At 45.9% G+C, this 16,638-nt stretch overlaps 1 protein-coding gene across 3 annotated transcripts in view; it reads right to left on the bottom strand.

Annotated features, from left to right (window-relative positions):
• PDCD11 (programmed cell death 11) overlaps nucleotides 1-16,638 on the bottom strand; it is a 43,149-nt gene that overhangs the window by 5,553 nt on the left and 20,958 nt on the right. For all 3 annotated transcript variants that reach the window (XM_044240428.1, XM_044240430.1, XM_044240429.1), the window contains exons 16-28: nucleotides 16,024-16,194; nucleotides 14,851-15,070; nucleotides 13,812-13,961; nucleotides 13,274-13,389; nucleotides 10,888-11,429; nucleotides 9,953-10,015; nucleotides 7,175-7,283; nucleotides 5,694-5,783; nucleotides 5,388-5,490; nucleotides 4,760-4,937; nucleotides 1,498-1,554; nucleotides 853-975; nucleotides 112-234 (exon numbers count right to left, since the gene is read on the bottom strand). In XM_044240428.1, coding sequence (XP_044096363.1) covers nucleotides 112-234; nucleotides 853-975; nucleotides 1,498-1,554; nucleotides 4,760-4,937; nucleotides 5,388-5,490; nucleotides 5,694-5,783; nucleotides 7,175-7,283; nucleotides 9,953-10,015; nucleotides 10,888-11,429; nucleotides 13,274-13,389; nucleotides 13,812-13,961; nucleotides 14,851-15,070; nucleotides 16,024-16,194 — 2,045 coding nt within the window. The remainder of the gene's footprint in view (nucleotides 1-111; nucleotides 235-852; nucleotides 976-1,497; nucleotides 1,555-4,759; nucleotides 4,938-5,387; nucleotides 5,491-5,693; nucleotides 5,784-7,174; nucleotides 7,284-9,952; nucleotides 10,016-10,887; nucleotides 11,430-13,273; nucleotides 13,390-13,811; nucleotides 13,962-14,850; nucleotides 15,071-16,023; nucleotides 16,195-16,638) is intronic.

The raw sequence follows: 16,638 nt of genomic DNA, 5'->3' as shown, positions 1-16,638 counted from the left end.
ACTGCACCCCCCCCCCCAAGGCATTGTGTCTAGTTTACCTCTGAATCTCCTCCCAGGACTCCCAGGGAAACAAGGGGGTGCAGGGCAGGGTGCGGCAGGGGAGACACCTACCTCAGGACCTTGGCTGTGAGCAGCTTCCCTTCCGGGAGGTGTTTGTTGTAAAGGGCTTTGTCAGATGGACTGTACTGGGAGACATACGGATATCGGGCCAAACCCACAACAGAGGGGCCAAGGCTGACAGGAGAGAGACAAGGGTCCTGTGGTCATAAATACAGCAAGAGTCCCAGCCTAACCTAGTACCTCCACTTTCCCAGGGACCCAAGTTGTGACAAGGATTTAGGACAGACAGAAGTTCCCGGCACTCAAAAGGATACAGAGAGCTTTGTAAAACAGCAACAGTTACGAGGCATAATGAAGGTGGGACTGAAGGGAGTCTCCCACCCCGCACCAGAACACCAGAACGCATGAGTCTCAACGGCTGGAGAAGATGAAAATGACGAAGCTGTGGCAGAAAAGGCTCTGCTCCCTGCCGGCTGTGAATGCTACGTAATTTCACAGAACATTTACCAATCACGATCAAATACTAAACCAAAGAAAATCCAAATATACTTAAAATTGAAATTGAATATGCCATGCTCTTTGTCCGAAACACCAATAAAAATAATTCAAAACTTTTTTTAAAGTCTAAAAACATCTCAGAATTTTAATAAACTGATGGGAACTCAGCCTCCCTTTTCCTTTCTATCTTCTTCAGAGAAAGTGACCAAGGAACGCCACAGACAAGGACCAGAACAGGCCCGGGGGTCGGGGGATGGCGCTCACGTCAGGCCCACCAAGCGCCACCTCACTCACCGGAAGAGCACGCCATGCGGCTGGACAGACTTCACGTAGCCCCTCAGGAGCTGCCCTTCCTGAATGTCCTGGATGGAGTTGATCTCAGGATCAGTTATTTTGCTCTTCGTCTTCGGGTTTGTCCTAAAGGAATAAAAGGCTTATGTACATGTCCTCCAACTCTCCCTTCCCCACTCTCACCCCCTACTCATTTGCGATAAACTCTACATATAAGAATACAACTCTGGACCCGTCCAAAAGCTTATACCTTCAGAGCCCAGCCATACTCTCTTCTGAATTCCTGTCAGGACTTGGCCTCAAAAACATCCATTTCTAACCACGGAACAGGCTGACTTCAGGCCAATCATTCCGTGACACAAGCCATGAACTATGGAACCCAGGGGTTGGACCATCTCCCCTCACCGGGATCACTGGATGGCCACCTTGAACAACTCATTCAGATGGCCGAACCTTGCCCTGGGCAACAAGAGCCTGCGCTAACAGGTTCTTCTAGCAATGTGAATGCCTGCAGCTTTTCTGGATAGACAGGGCCAGGTAGAAAGTGCACAAGCACAGAAGAAAGGGGGGAAGCCCCAAGTTCTGTGTCAGGTCTATGCAGCCTAGCCTCTCTTCCATGCCCTTCTCTTCCACACCACAGACACTCACCTGGATGATCGCAGCGACAGAGTCAATACATGGCCTGTAGTAGCCAGGACGTAACACCTGGAATGAGAGCCAGAAAACAAGATGCTGACTTTTCAGCATCCCAGGAGACAGCAGAACGCTGGAGCTTCCTCTCCACAAGGCTGACCAACAGGCCAGAGTGAGGGGACAGGATACCTGGGCTCTGTTCTTCATTCTGTTGAGAATGTGCTGAGGGACTCTGGACAAGTCACCTCTCTGGGACTCAGTTTACTAGCCTCTCACTACCTAGTCTTCTTACCCAAGAAAGGTGCTGGGAGAAGAAAACGAAGGAGGCATGGATCCCTTGGGAAGACACACAGAACCACATGGGTACTAAGAGGAGGTGACACCTGCCTGATGTTGGATCCCAGTGGTGTGCAGTCTTAGCCACTAACCACTGGGAACTATAACCGGGGGATGACCTAGGTCCTAGAGCAGGCTCGTGACAGCAGATCAGAAGAAACAGATCATTGAGGCCTGAGCAGGGGAGGCTTCCAAGGAGGGAAAGCAAGGTTTACTCTTTGGTTAGGTTCCCAAATTTTCTCCAAAAACAGCACTTGGCAATGCAAAGTCACAATTTCAAAGTATTGAATCATAGCAGTGGAAAGAAATTCAGCAATAGTCCAAATATTTCCCATGACAATAGTCCCAAATTTTTCCTGCCTCCTAGGCCCTAAAGCAGGAAGGACCTTAGGGATCATCTACCTTTAGGCAATTAGTTTATTATCCACATTAGACAGATAACATAATTGAATACAACTCACAGATTTGGCTACAATAAAATATATTTAAAGTAAGTATTTTGGGGCACCTGGGTGGCTCAGTTGGTTAAGTATCTGCCTTCACTCAGGTCATGATCCCAAGGTCCTAGGATTGAGCCCTGCATTGGGCTCCCTGCTCAGGAGGGAGCCTGTTTCTCCCTCTCACCGCCACTCCCCCTGCTTGTGAGCACATATACTCTCTCTCACTCTGTCAAATAAATAAAATCTTTAAAAAATAAAATGAAAATTTTGCTAAAAGCCACAACCACATTTTTAAAAAGATTTTTATCTATTTATTTGAGACAGAGATGAGAGCGAGCGAGAGCAAGCGAGCGAGCATGGTGCGGTGGGAGCGGCATCATAGGGAGAAGCAGACTCCCAGCCAAGCAGGGAGCCCGATGTGGGATTCAATCCCGGGACCCAAGGATCGTGACCCGACCCAAAGGCAGTCGCTTATCTGAGCCACCCAGGCACCCCACAACCACATTTTTTAAGCCTCAAAGAGACAAAGCAAAGACAATCATGGATTTCTCAGATGTGTTCCTTTTCTTCACCCAGGCCCTGGATATCTCTGTGCTGTTCAGCTCTGATAAGTGGTGGTGGGTTTATTAGGCAGATGCTGGCGGCTGGGATACTTGAAGTGGGAAAGAACATTACAACTTTCCTCCCTCTCTCCTCAAGGCTTCTCACTCTACTGCCAGCCAACCTGGATTCTCTGAAGTCTGTACAGTACCATGCTAAAGCCTGCCTCTTCAATGCTAATTTATTCACCCTGGAAAATAACTTTAAAACTCTGAACCGGGGGCACCTGGGTGGCTCAGTCTGTTGAGCATCCGACTCTTGGTTTTGGCTCAGGTTGTGAAGTCAGGCTCCATACTCAGCGGGGAGACTGCTTCTCTCCCTCTCTCTGCTCCTCCCCTCACTCGTGCTAAGATAAATAATCTTAAAAAATCAAAAACAAAACAAAAAAAAAATCAAAAACAAAAACAAAACTCCAAACCAGGCTCATTTTAGTGCACATAATATAGTTCATAAAATACCCCAACTGCAAAAGGTCTCTTATTGCAGCAATCATGTACAGATCAATTTTTTTGTTAAAAAGATGAATGGTCCAGTAGAAAAATGAGCAAACCAAAGAACAAGACACGCAAAGCACAGAAAAAATGTAAACTGTCAGTAAAGAGGGAAAATGACCAGTAAGAGAAATGCAATTTAAAATGAGAGATCAGGGCGCCTGGGTGGCTCAGTGGGTTAAGCTGCTGCCTTCGGCTCAGGTCATGATCTCGGGGTCCTGGGATGGAGTCCCGCATCGGGCTCTCTGCACAGCAGGGAGCCTGCTTCCTCCTCCTTCTCTCTCTACCTGCCTCTCTGCCTACTTGTAATCTCTCTCTGTCAAATAAATAAATAAAATCTTTAAAAATAAAAAAAATAAAATGAGAGATCAATTTTTGCCTATTTAATAGCTTAGATTAAAAATTAAGAATATCCACTGTTGGCAAGGGTGTGAGAAACAGTTAGATTTATGGCAGGAACATAAATCAGCAGTCTTTTTGGAGAGCACTTTGGCAAAATGTGTAATGCCGTTTGGCCCATCAATTTTAGTTCTGGCAATATATTTCACGATACATTTTCACTCGTGTCCTAACACATGCACAAAGATATTCACTTCATTATTATTGTCCATCAAAAGAGGTTTTAGATAATGATAAAAAAAGTAATGGAACAAAAATGTTAAAAATAAGGTAAAAGAACAGGGTGCCTGGGTGACTCAGTTGTTAAGCATCTGCTTTCGACTCAGGTCATGACCCCAGGATTCTGGGATCAAGCCCCACACTGGGCTCCCTGCTTAATGGGGAGTCTGCTTCTCCCTCTCTCACTCCCCCTGCTTGTGCTCCTCTCTCACTGTGTCTCTGTCAAGTAAATAAATAAAATCTTAAAAAAAAAAAAAAAGAACACGATAAATTTAGATATACTAGCACAGGAAAAGAAAAAGTCCATGATAAACTGCTATGAGAAAAAAGCAAGCTGCAGAATATATCAAATGGAATTCTATTATTACATTAAAAAAAGTATACCTCCATGTGTGTAAAAGTCTTGAAAGATAGAAACCAAGGTATATAATGATGAAAAGTGGTAGAGAAAGTGAGCAGCAACAGAACTTTTCCTTTTTTATTACAATTTTCTTCTGGTACAAAATCAGCTATCACATCCATATTTTTTTGTTTTTTATTTTTTTAAAGATTTTATTTATTATTTGACAGACAGAGATCACAAGTAGGCAAACAGCAGGAAGAGAGAGAGGAGGAAGCAGAGAGCCCAATGCGGGGCTCGATCCCAGGACCCTGGGATCATGACCTGAGCTGAAGGCAGAGGTTTTAACCCACTGAGCCACCCAAGCGCTCCACATTCATATTTTTTTAAAAAAAGAAATCTACAATCCCACATAGAGCTGAAGAGCAAAAAACTGAACAAACTAGGCCTACCTGACAACCTTCTGGGGGACGAAGTCTTCCAGGGGCGTCTCTGAATAGGAGTCACTCAAGTGAAATACACTGACCCTTCCGATCTTCCCAAAGGGAAAGGAGACAGTCAGCCCCTCCTTGGGAGTCACCTTCACCACTCGGCCCATGGCCACTTCCCCCTTCTCAAGCTTGTGAGGACCTGGTAGGTAGGAGAACGGTAGGAGAATAAACCTGACTCAGGGAAGGGCAAATGAAGAAAGAAGCTGGAACACTGGCCAAGCACAGGCTGGGGAAGTCAGAGGCTGCTCAGACTTGGGGATATCTAGGCAGAGTGGACCAAAACGATCATAAACACCCACATTACCATGCCATGTAGTGGGGAAATCTCAGGGCCTTGTGGTGGACAACCCCTTCTGAGAGACTTGAGAAAACCAACCAAGTCAGAAAAGGTGACTCAGACAGTAGCAAACTGACACAGGCCAGAGAACAAAGTCCCCAAAGAAAGTGTTCCCAGAAGACACAGGCCCCAGTAAGCTTTCTGAGGACTCCAATACCAGAGGCATCCTTGAACCTGGGCACTACCTGATGACCCTTTCCCAGTCCTTTCTACCCTCTCCCTTCTCTGACCAGGCAGCATTTTTCACCACACCTATAAGTGAGAGACACAAGAAAGCCTTGGAAGAATCTGGGCCAACCACAGTAGCCTTCAGGGCCTGGCCAATCCGGAACTTCTTATCTGGATGTTTTAGAACCTGGATGGACAAGAAAATTCCTTTAATGTTTGGAGAAAAGGTCTGTCATTTACCCAAAACTAGCATTTAAGTCTCTATACCAAGTATGTCCCAAACCAATCCCTGGATAAGTACATACATGGTTTCTTGTACCCAATGCACACACCAGACACAGCCAGCTTAGGAGCCCGGATTTCCTCTCCAGGGATATCAAGCGCACTGACCTTGAAGCTGAGAGAGGTGAGCAACAAGGGAATCCTGCCCCGGATGTCTGGAGCAATCTCCACCTCGAGCCATTTCTTAACCACGTTGTACTGGAGAATAACATAGGAAGAGAGACAGAATGGGATGGAGATAAACATCTTCTTTTCCCTTCATCAAAATAGAAGACTCTCCTAAAAACTGCACGGCTGAAGGGGTCCTAATTCCTACATTTTTCCCAAGGGACAGGAATCCACCCCCTACATCCCACTGCCCCGGCCCAATCTCCATTTCTCACAGACTTCACTCAAGAGTCTGGCTCAGAGCCTCTGCTAGGCTAGCCGACCATGCATCCCTCTTGGTGCCTCAACTGATCAGGAGGCAAAAATGATCTCAGAAGTGTCCTCATGCATCAGGAACAATCCCACTGACCTCTGCAGACTCCTCCAAGATCAGCTCTGCCGAGTGACGGTTTAATCACCTCTCTCCAGGGCTCAACATCTGATTTCTAAATCAATTTAGATTTTGATTCTTTCCTCTTTACAGTACCCTGCCCTAAACATGCAGCCCCAGTTTTCAAAGTGAATTCAACAAACTACTTATCATGCAGCCACTATGTACATGGCATCATAGTGATAAACAAAAGCCAAACCCCTACCTTCAAGATTATAGTCTACAAAGAGTAAGTCAAACAAGTGTGCAAATAACCAGAGCAGTAGAAACACACTGTGCTACGGGAATACATAGGAGAACTAGGAATATGGGGCGGGGGGGTTGGGGGGTATCTGTGCTGGGCCTTAAAGGGTTATAGGAATGAACAGAGGGTACTCTGAGTACAGAAATAAAGACAAGAAGGGAAAGAGGAGGTTTTCAGGCTGATTGGTACACAAGGTGTATGGGTCAGATTATGAAAAGCTTTAAATAGCACTCTAAGACACCAGAGGTTTATGAAACCCACCAAGGCACAAGAGCTAACTAAAGGGCATCAGTGACATGCTCAGCCAGATGCTTATGGAAGAACAATCTGGCAGCAGTGAAGAGGAGGTATCTGTCAACGTCAAGCCCAATCCAACTTCCTCTCTGATATATTCCAACTAGTACAGCTTTCACTGATCGCTTCCCTTTCTCCCTTGCATGAACACCTGTTCCACTTGGGGCTAGAACAAATAATCTGGCACCCAGGTACACAGTATTCTGCATTGACCTGAACTTTATGAAAGACAAAAATCTAGACTCCAACAGCACATTTACTTTAAATCTTGCTCTCTGTTTTTTCTTTCCCTTTCGTATCATTGATCTACAAACATGTTCAACTGTGAGTTGCTTGCTAAGTGTCTTGTAAGCCATAATTTCAGCTCCTCAGTTAGGCTTCTGGTCTCCCACAAACCAACATGGTAGCAAACAGAAGCAAATGTTAAGTGCTAATGGCTGTTGTCTCCAGCTTCTCCCTTTTTTTTTCTTCTGAAAAAGGATAGCATCACACTGCAGTGTGTGCACTACTCACCTTCTTCAAAAAACAAATCAACGTCTGCCCAGCCTGGTACTGTTGAACCTTCTCCAAGGGGCTAACAGAGTGAGTGTTGAGAGCAGTGCAGCCGTCCTTCTCCAGCTCACTGTTGGCAGAAAAGCAATGGAAAGAGTATACCAACCTCTGGATACAGCTTCTAGCTTAAAACCATCTCCCCGACGTCGTCATGGATTGACTGCACCCCCCATGTTCATGCACATCACCCACATGCCCATTTCTCTCCTCCAAGGGGAATGGTCATAATACCTACAAGACAGCTATCTCCTCCACTTCATTCACCTAGGTATGAACAAGCTATAAAGTAGGTAGCCTACAATCTTTAAAAATTTAGGAAACAACATTGTTTTACTACTTCTTTTGTAATACTATTTACCTATTGCTTTACGGTTTGCAGAACTTTCCCAAATAATCTCTCAATGAATGTGACAATCTTTTTTTTTTTTTTTTTTTTGTGACGACAATCTTATGTGTGCATGAAGCAGGGTAGATATTATTAAACTCATTTTATGCTATTAAACCAGGAGTTGAAGTCAGCGCTCTGATTCAAAAATCCAGGGCTCTGTCCCCTATGCTACCTTGAAATTATTACTGCCTTTCTGCTCAGTGAAGCAAAAAGGGGATGTGGTTATCAGTCCACAAAGCACTTCAAAAAAAAAAAAATCACAGAACTCCCCATCCTGCTTACCAAGTAATTTCTAAAACAAAACCAAACAAGAAAATAGTACAAGTAATGCTAATAAACTATCACATATAATAGCAATCACTGGTGAATATTTAAAAACAGAAACATTCATATACTAGTAAAGTTAAAATGCATACACCTTATAACCCAGAAAATTCCACCTTACAGAAATCCTTGCACAGACACACAGTGGAACAAGTTCCAAGATGTTCCCTGTGGCATTATTTATAATAGAGAAAAACTGGAAACCACCTTAAACATCCTCCATTGGTTGGAGAATATATATAGTTGGGCACATTCATAAGATGAATTACTATTTTAACTACAAACACAAAAGCAGATCTCAAAAATAAAATTTTAAGTGAAAAAAACAAGTTGCAAAATATTAAGTACAGCATGCCATTTATGTGAAGTTTGAAACCACACAAAATAATTTTGTAGACATACACGCGTGCGTGTGTGTGTGTGTATACAAGCAGGGGGAGTGAGAGAGGGAGAAGCAGGCTTCCCGCAGAGCCTCAATGTGGGGCTCTATCCCAGGACCCTTATCACCTGAGCCGAAGGCAGACGCTTAACGATTGAGCCAGCCCGGTGCCTTGATTACTCAGCCTTTAAAAAGAAGGAAAATCCTGCTATAAGCTACTAGGTGAATGAACCTTCAGAATGTTGTACTGAGTGAAGCTAGCCAGCCAAAAGGACTGACCATGATCCACTTACACGAGTTATCTAAAGTAATCAAATGCAAGAAACAGAAGTTAGAACGGCAGCTGCCGGAGGCAAGGGGTAATAAGAAATGGAGAGTTGGGGCGCCTGGGTGGCTCAGCGGGTTAAGCCGCTGCCTTGGGCTCAGGTCATGAACTCCGAGTCCCCGGATCAAGCCCCGCATCGGGCTCTCTGCTCAGCAGGGAGCCTGCTTCCTCCTCTCTCTCTCTGCCTGCCTCTCCGCCTACTTGTGATCTGTCAAATAAATAAATAAAATCTTAAAAAAAAAAAAAAAGAAATGGAGAGTTGTTCTATGGGTATAGAGTTTCAGCCATGCAAGATGAAAAGGTTCTGGGGATCTGTTCTACAATAACGTGCACACAGTCAACAACACTGTGATGCAAACTTAAAAACTGTTAAGAGGGTAATTTTATGTTTTGTGTTTTAACCACAATAAAACAAAAAAGCAAAATGAGGGAAGAGACTGGTATACAGATATACACAAAGAGAATACCACATGAAGACACTCAAAGATAACCATCTGCAAGCCAAGAAGGGAGGACTCAGAAGAACCAACCCTTGTTACCTGGACATATCTCCCCTTAACCTGAAGAAACTACCTGACCCCAACTCTTAATTAAGTAAGGCATCACACCTCAGGTGAAGATCTGGTGGACTCACAACAAAGGTCTGTTTTCATGACAAAGACTGGAGGGGATCAGGATCAAAATCGACAAAACCAAGGAACCCACACAGTAAACAAATAGGAGTGTGTGCATCCACCAAATCTCACTATTCTGCAACTAAAGGGCTTACTCTGAAGTTCGGCCGTAAAAAGGAATGAGATCTTGCCATTTGTGACAACATGGAAGGATCTACAAAGTATTACACTAAACAAGAAAAATGAAAAAAAATGTTCCCAAACTGGATCCAACATTAAATGGAACTAGTTTTTCCTCCATACAGAATCTCTCACTGAACACCCCTCTCTGAAATCCACTAGAACGTGACCTAAAATTCCAGTCACTGAGCAGTAGTCTCTACACTCAAAGAATGGGTATTCTTGGCTACATGTGGTTTATTTTTGGAATTACTGAGTTCCAAAAAATTGAACTGAGACCAAAAATGTGCCTTTTTGTTACATGCTGACAAAAAGAACTGCAACCAGACTTTTAAACCCTAAATATAGTTTTTACATTAAGTTTCTTATAATCCCTCTACCTAGCCCTATCAGAGCCTAATATCCTTATTAGAGAAATAAGACAAGCTAGACAGACAGAGGCAAAATAAGTCAGAATGCTGGCAGAATCTTGGCAGGAACTCAGTCCCCCACTCTTTCCCTGAGACCATGCTACTGGGATTCCTCTCACCTTGGCCGGATACTCAGCTCTGGAATGGTTCGAATAAATCTGGGATGACTTATTGGGAGAAACCTGGAGAAAGAAATAATGTCAAATCATTTATCTTATTCTCTGTACCACCATAATCTGGAGATCAGACTTTCTCTCTACTCCCAGGAAACCCAGCTTAAAAGCCCCCTGCTCCGCTGGCAGCCTGCCCACTGGTGACGTGTCAGGCCTGAGGGCTTCCTCTCTTCTCTCAGCAGCAAATGCTGGGCAGTTGACTCATCTGCTCTTTAGCGTTGTCTTATTAAACCCGGAGTAGAATTTTCCTTATAGACTACATTCTCCAACTCTTACTCTAAAGTAAGGAAACGGAGGTCTAGAGAGTACAGTTACTGAAATTAATATGCAAATTATAGACTAAGACTTATTTTGCTTTTCTTAGTACAGCAAAGATTCCTGGTACAATAATAATATTGCAAGTAGATTTAAAGAAAAGGAGGATGACTACAGTATGTAGTGGAGAATGGACTATAACCACCTCTAATGTATACTGAGCAGTATCTGCATCAGGCAACCTGCTAGGCACACTGGGTACCAGATGTTCTCTCAACCTCTGCACGAAAGGTGCTAACCACCCATACTCCCATTTTACCAATTAGGAAAATAAAACTCAGAGTGAAGTAACTACTTAAGTCACGGTCACACAATTTTAAGTGGTAAACCTGGAATGCGAACCCAGGTCTCTCTCACTTTAAACTAATGCCCTTAACCACTGCACCATATGCAATTATTTTTTCAAAGGAAAAAAGACAAAAGGATTCTTTTGGTGAACACTTCTGCTAACTAGAAGAAAATCTGATTCGTGCACAACTTTTTCGAGCCTGCCTCAGTGCCCATTCCTTCTCCCACAATTACAACAATGTCCCCTCCAAACCAGCCCACTCCCAAAGCCTCCGTACTTGAACGTCTTCATGTCTCGCCCACCAATCACTCGGGCAGTGATTGTCTTCCCAACTTTCAGTTTGGCAGTAGGAGATGTGCCCACTGGAACATCATCTAGAATGTGGGAGGCGTGAATGCAACCAATGATGCCGTCTTCCAGTGTCACAACCACATGGGTGGGCTTAACAGACTTGACAGTGCCTGTGACCATGTCCCCGATGGACAGGGTGTGCTTCTTTACAGTCCCCACAACCAGAGCTGGATCTGCTTCCTCATCCTCATCGACGGTCTCAGAGTCCTTCCGGGTCTGTCTCACAGTCCTCTTAGCAGCTGGCCCCTCAACAGCCAAAAGAAAACCGGTCACTCCTGGTTCTGTGGTCTTGAGGGTTAGGGAGACACCCTGTCCCACCTGCAACTTCTCTGAGTCAAAGCGGAAGGTGTCATTGAGGTGAGAGGTCAAGGAGAAAGCTGCCAGGTGGCCAGTCTCAACCAAGGAGGCGACAGCAAAGGACTCCTCCAAGTGCTGCACGACTGCCTGGTACTCGCTGCCTTTCTTCAGCTGGAAAACACAGAAAACCCGCCATCCCCACTTCTTACAGGGCACAAGTGCTCAGTCACCACCTACTGGGCAGGCTGGGGCTAGGGACGCCGCCTGAGTCCAGGGAACCCAGGGTTAGAATGAGTTGTAACGAACTAGCCTTCACTCCCTCCACCTGGCTTCCTCTCCTGTTACTGAGGTGACCTGACTAAACTCAAAAGCACTGCATCAGAATCCCTGGAACTTAGCTTTTGTTTTGAATTCAGATTCCTAGGTCCTATCCTAGAACTAGTGAAATCAGAATTTTAAAAGTTACTGGGGTGATTCTTAGCAGAGCTGGGTGTCCCCTAATGGTCAAAGACACTGTCCCCAACTCTTGTAGTTCTGCAGCGCCCCCCTGGTTTATTCACCCTTTCAACCACTCACCAGTCACTACTGAGAGCTCGTCGTGTAGCCCACCCTTTCCTCAGAGTCCAACCCTCACACCCTTATGTATGAGCTCACCAGCTTCACTTGGAGATATGGGATATGGACCTGCTAGAAAACTCAGTGAGGGGTCAACACTGTTTCTATTTCTCTTTGTCTCCCCATGTATTAAAATTATAGGTAGCCAGACATGAGGAATTAAACCTATGTAATTCTCTCCACCTACCCTACACAGTTAGATGCTTAGTAAGTACTTCATTCATTCATTCATTCATTCATTTAAGTGGAGCCTCATGTGGGGATTAAACTCACGGCCCTGAGATGGAGACCTGAGCTGGCATCAAGAGTCGGGACGAGGGCGCGGTGGCTCAGTGGGTTAAGCCGCTGCCTTCGGCTCAGGTCATGATCTCAGGGTCCTGGGATTGAGCCTGGGATCAGGCTCTCTGCTCGGCAGGGAGCCTGCTTCCCTCTCTCTCTCTGCCTGCCTCTCTGTCTACTTGTGATCTCTGTCTGTCAAATAAATAAATAAAATCTTTAAAAAATAAAAAAAAAGAGTTGGGACGCTTACCAGGTGCCCACTTAATACGCACTTGAAATGAGGACAGAATATATACATCATCCAGAGAAAAATACCACATGTGTTGAGACACCCCTTGAACCCATTCTTCTCTCACACAGAAATGTATGGGAGGGAATGTGGATGAGCAGCCTGGATGTCAGAACTATGCACAGACCTATTTTGTTTGGGTTATAGGTCTTAAAAAACAGTTTCCAACATTTCCCACATTTATTTCAAATAAAAGTCAAATTCTGCCTCATCTTAAAAATCAGACTCGGGGGGCGCCTAGGTGGCTCAGTGGGTTAAGCCGCTGCCTTCGGCTCAGGCCATGATCTCAGGGTCCTGGGATGGAGTCCCGCATCGGGCCCTCTGCTCAGCAGGGAGCCTGCTTCCTCCTCTCTCTCTCTGCCTGCCTCTCTGCCTATTTGTGATCTCTCTCTGTCAAATAAATAAATAAACTCTTTAAAAAAAAAAAAAAAATCAGACTCGGCAATAGCACATGCTGATGTTCCCACGTGGCAACAAGCAGATGGAACGAAATCGTCTCTGCCCCTCTGTGGGCTGGCTGTGCCCACTGCACTCATTTACACTATCCACCCGGCTCTAAGCCAGGGGACCACATCATTTATCATTGGCACCAGAGTGCAAGTCGATACTATTACTAACCCCACCAAGACCAGAGAAGAGGTATGGGAATGACCCACACCAACCCAGGCAGACAATCACCTCATCCACAGGCATTTGCACTGAAACCCCTGAGCAAAGTGTGTGGAAGGCAGCTATGCTCACCACTATACCACCAACACGAGCAAAGTGTGTGGGGCTGATGAGGTGGGTGATGCCTTTGAAACCTTGGGAATGGAAGTCATCACCAGCTTACCTTTTTAGCTCTTCTGTTCACCAAATCGTGGCAAAGGGAAACATGTACCTCCAATTTCAACATATCAACATTTAAGATGACAACCTTCTTCTTCTGCCCAGGTTCCACCTCCTGCCCTGCAGGGCAGAAGCAAACACAGCATGAGTGCCCTCCTGGAGCAGGGAAGGAAGCGTCTCTCCAAGAGCCCTGCAAGCCCTTGGGGACAAAAAAGAAAAGGGGACATCCGTCCTGGGATGATATGGGCAAGGAAAACCAAAAGTGTAGCTCCCATACTTTAAATTCAGGTGTGCCTTAATTTATACAACCTGCTATATAAAAATCTAGATTTACCCAATTATAACAATAGGATTCACACTTAGATCTTCTTTGGCACGCTGTCAAGTGTCTTGATTTACATAGATACAAGACTGGGATGCTAACATTTTCTACTGAATCAGCTCCTCTATATTATGCATTTGGGAATTCTGTACCCAAGAGAGGGAAGAAGGGATGAAGAATTTCCCCCATGAACCACCAGGGGCGAGACAGCAGTGCTTACCTGCCCGATGGTATCTGCTGGCCCTCAGAACCAGGCCAGGCACGGGGCCCTCACTGAACACTACAGAGCCGTCCTCCAACACCTCCTGCACCTCTAGGTCAAGGACCATCCCGGGTGTCATCTCAGCCAACGTCTGGATCAACACAGAGTCTGCCAGAGAGACCCAAAGGAAACAGGATTAACAAGCAGAAACAATACTCACCATTCTCTTCCTTTGGCAACACACTGCCTCAAGAGGAGAGCAGAATCCTGGAGCACTGCGAAGGTCAGATCACTTTTGGTAGAAATATGTGACGCCCGTGAACACTCTGATTGCCGGGAGAGAGACCTGCACCTTTTGCTGACCCTCCCTGGCCATCACTCATGAAAGTAGCCAACAAATACCACAAACACACACTTTCCTTTGCTTTCTGAATTTTCACTGCTTCAGTCTGGAATCTATCCTCTCAAGTTTCTTATTCCCAAATCCCATAAGGATTCCAACAATCCTCCCTGATGGCTGGAAACTTTAGAAATCAACATAACCACCCCTCAGAGTCTTCCAGCAGGTCCCTGCTCCATTCTCTCATCCACCAGGTATTGGCTGAGTAAGTGAGCAGTGAAGAGGTGAATGGATTCACAACAAATGCAAATCCTGAGGACACAGAACTAGGGGAAGTTCTGACTTTGGTCTGGCAGAGAACACAAGGGGGACCTCTGGGATGCTGGTAATGACCTTTATCTGAATCTGGGTTGAGTAAACGAGGGTGTTTGTTTTATAAACATTTACTGAATTATACCTTAAATGATATATGCAGTTTATACAAGTTATACTTCCATTAAAAAAGGGGGGGGTGTCTGGGTGGCTCAGCTGGTTAAGCATCTGACTCTCGATTTCTACTCAGGTACTGATCTCAGGGTTATGGGATCCAGACGAGCACGGAGCCTGCTTGCCATTCGTTCTCCTTCTGTCCCTCCCAATCATGTGCTCTCTCTGCCTCTCTCTCAAATAAAACAGACGTTCCCCACCCCTGACCCCCCTCAGCCCATGTGCCCCCACCTCGGTTGCTCATGAGGCTGCGCACACCCTGCCGCTCTTCCAGGCACTGGCTCAGGAGGAGGAGACTGGTGGTGGCCAGGTCGCCCAGACCACAGTCCGACAGCCGCAGTGACAGCAGCATGCGTTGCTTCTCCTCATCCACGTTGGTCACCTTCGCAACCACTGTCTGCCCCTCGACGAAGTGGTCACTTGTAGAAGTCACAAACTTGTCACTCATGATCTAACGAGTAGGCAGAAAATAAAGACAGGAAGTCTCTATCAAAACAACTCACTTCATGCCCCCAGGAAAGGATGTGTGGGGGAAGGAGTGGGGAGAGATGGGGGCCAGGAAGATTCCTCAACCCTCTCTTCAGCACAGCTCTACTCCCCTTCCAGAAAACCGTGCAAGGCCCTGGCTGTCCAAGCCAGCCTTCTAGAGGGCCCCCAGCCAAGGAGGCACATCACTGGCAAGCCATGTCTCTAACACACGATGGTAACCCTCTGCCCTGTGCTATGCATGTTTCTGCAGGCTTCCCCTCTTCTCTCAAATTGTTCTGGCAGGGGATACAGATAAGAGCCGTCTAGGGAAAACATCAGGAGGATAAACCTATGGAAAGGAAGAAGTATTTATGAATAAACTACAGGCCACCTGCTCTCCCACCGTCTTACACTGACTTCGCTAAGACTCCCTCCGACTCTGGGTCACAGTTTAGTCAGCAGGCACGAGGGGTTCAACGATGGGGTCACTAAGACTTTTTGCAATCTGAAAAGTTCAGGACTTCAGTGACACCGTGGTGGAGGGGATCCTTGCAAGGTACTTGGTATCGTGATGCCTCAAAAACCCCAGAGGTTGCAAAACCGGTACTCAGTGGCTCAGGAAAGTTAACGGCCATGTCTATACATGCTGACAGTGTAAGTCACTATTCTGGCACTGGAGACTAGTCTTAACAGTCCCTGCCCACCTACCCAACGCTGTACTGTGAAGTAAAGATGCCCCTCCCTCCAGGACACAGCCCTGCACCAGGACACATGGCTAGGCAATAATCTCGGCCCCATTCCCCTCAGCCAGGTGGCCTTTCTGCCTTGCCCCTGAAAACCTTACAAGGATTAAGGTATCCTGCACCTTCCCACTCTCAGGTTCCATGACTGTAGTATCTCTCCCCCAAGGCTCTTGGTACATGGAGCTGAACTTACAGCTTTGGGGGCCAGTCCACTAAGACCTGACGGGAACTGGACGAACACACCATAGTCCTTGATGCTCTTCACAAAACCGATGAGCAGCATCCCAGGATGGATTTCTGCAAAGCTTTTAGGATCCTGGCCACCCTCCACAGTGGAGACCAAAGCTGGCTTCCTACAAAGGAGCTAATGGCACTTCATCAAGGAACATTCCAGAAAGGGAAGATGAAATAACCATCTCTCCATCTCCTTTTTCCATTCAACCTGCTCTACTGCTACAGTGATTCTCTAAGCATGCAGACTAACAACACTAGCATCACCTGGAATCTGTTAAAATGCTAACTCCTGGGGTGCCTGGGGGGCTCAGTTGTTAAGTGTCTGCCTTCAGCTCAGGTAATGATCCCAGGGTTCTGGGATTGAGCCCTGCATTGGACTCCCTAGTCAGCGGGAAGCCTGCCTCTCTCTCCTATTCCCCCTGCTTGTGTTCTCTCTCTCGCTGTCTCTCTCTCTCTCTCTCTCTGTCTGTCAAATAAATAAATAAAAATCTAAAAAAAAAAAAAAGAAAGAAAGAAAGAAAGAAATGCAAGCTTCCAAGCACTGTCCCAGACCTACTGAATCACAGACTCCGGA

Source organism: Neovison vison, chromosome 2, assembly GCF_020171115.1.
Source record: "Neovison vison isolate M4711 chromosome 2, ASM_NN_V1, whole genome shotgun sequence".
Lineage (NCBI taxonomy): Eukaryota > Metazoa > Chordata > Mammalia > Carnivora > Mustelidae > Neogale > Neogale vison.
Note: the sequence above shows the minus strand (reverse complement) of the source record. Positions and strands in the feature narration are given on the sequence as shown.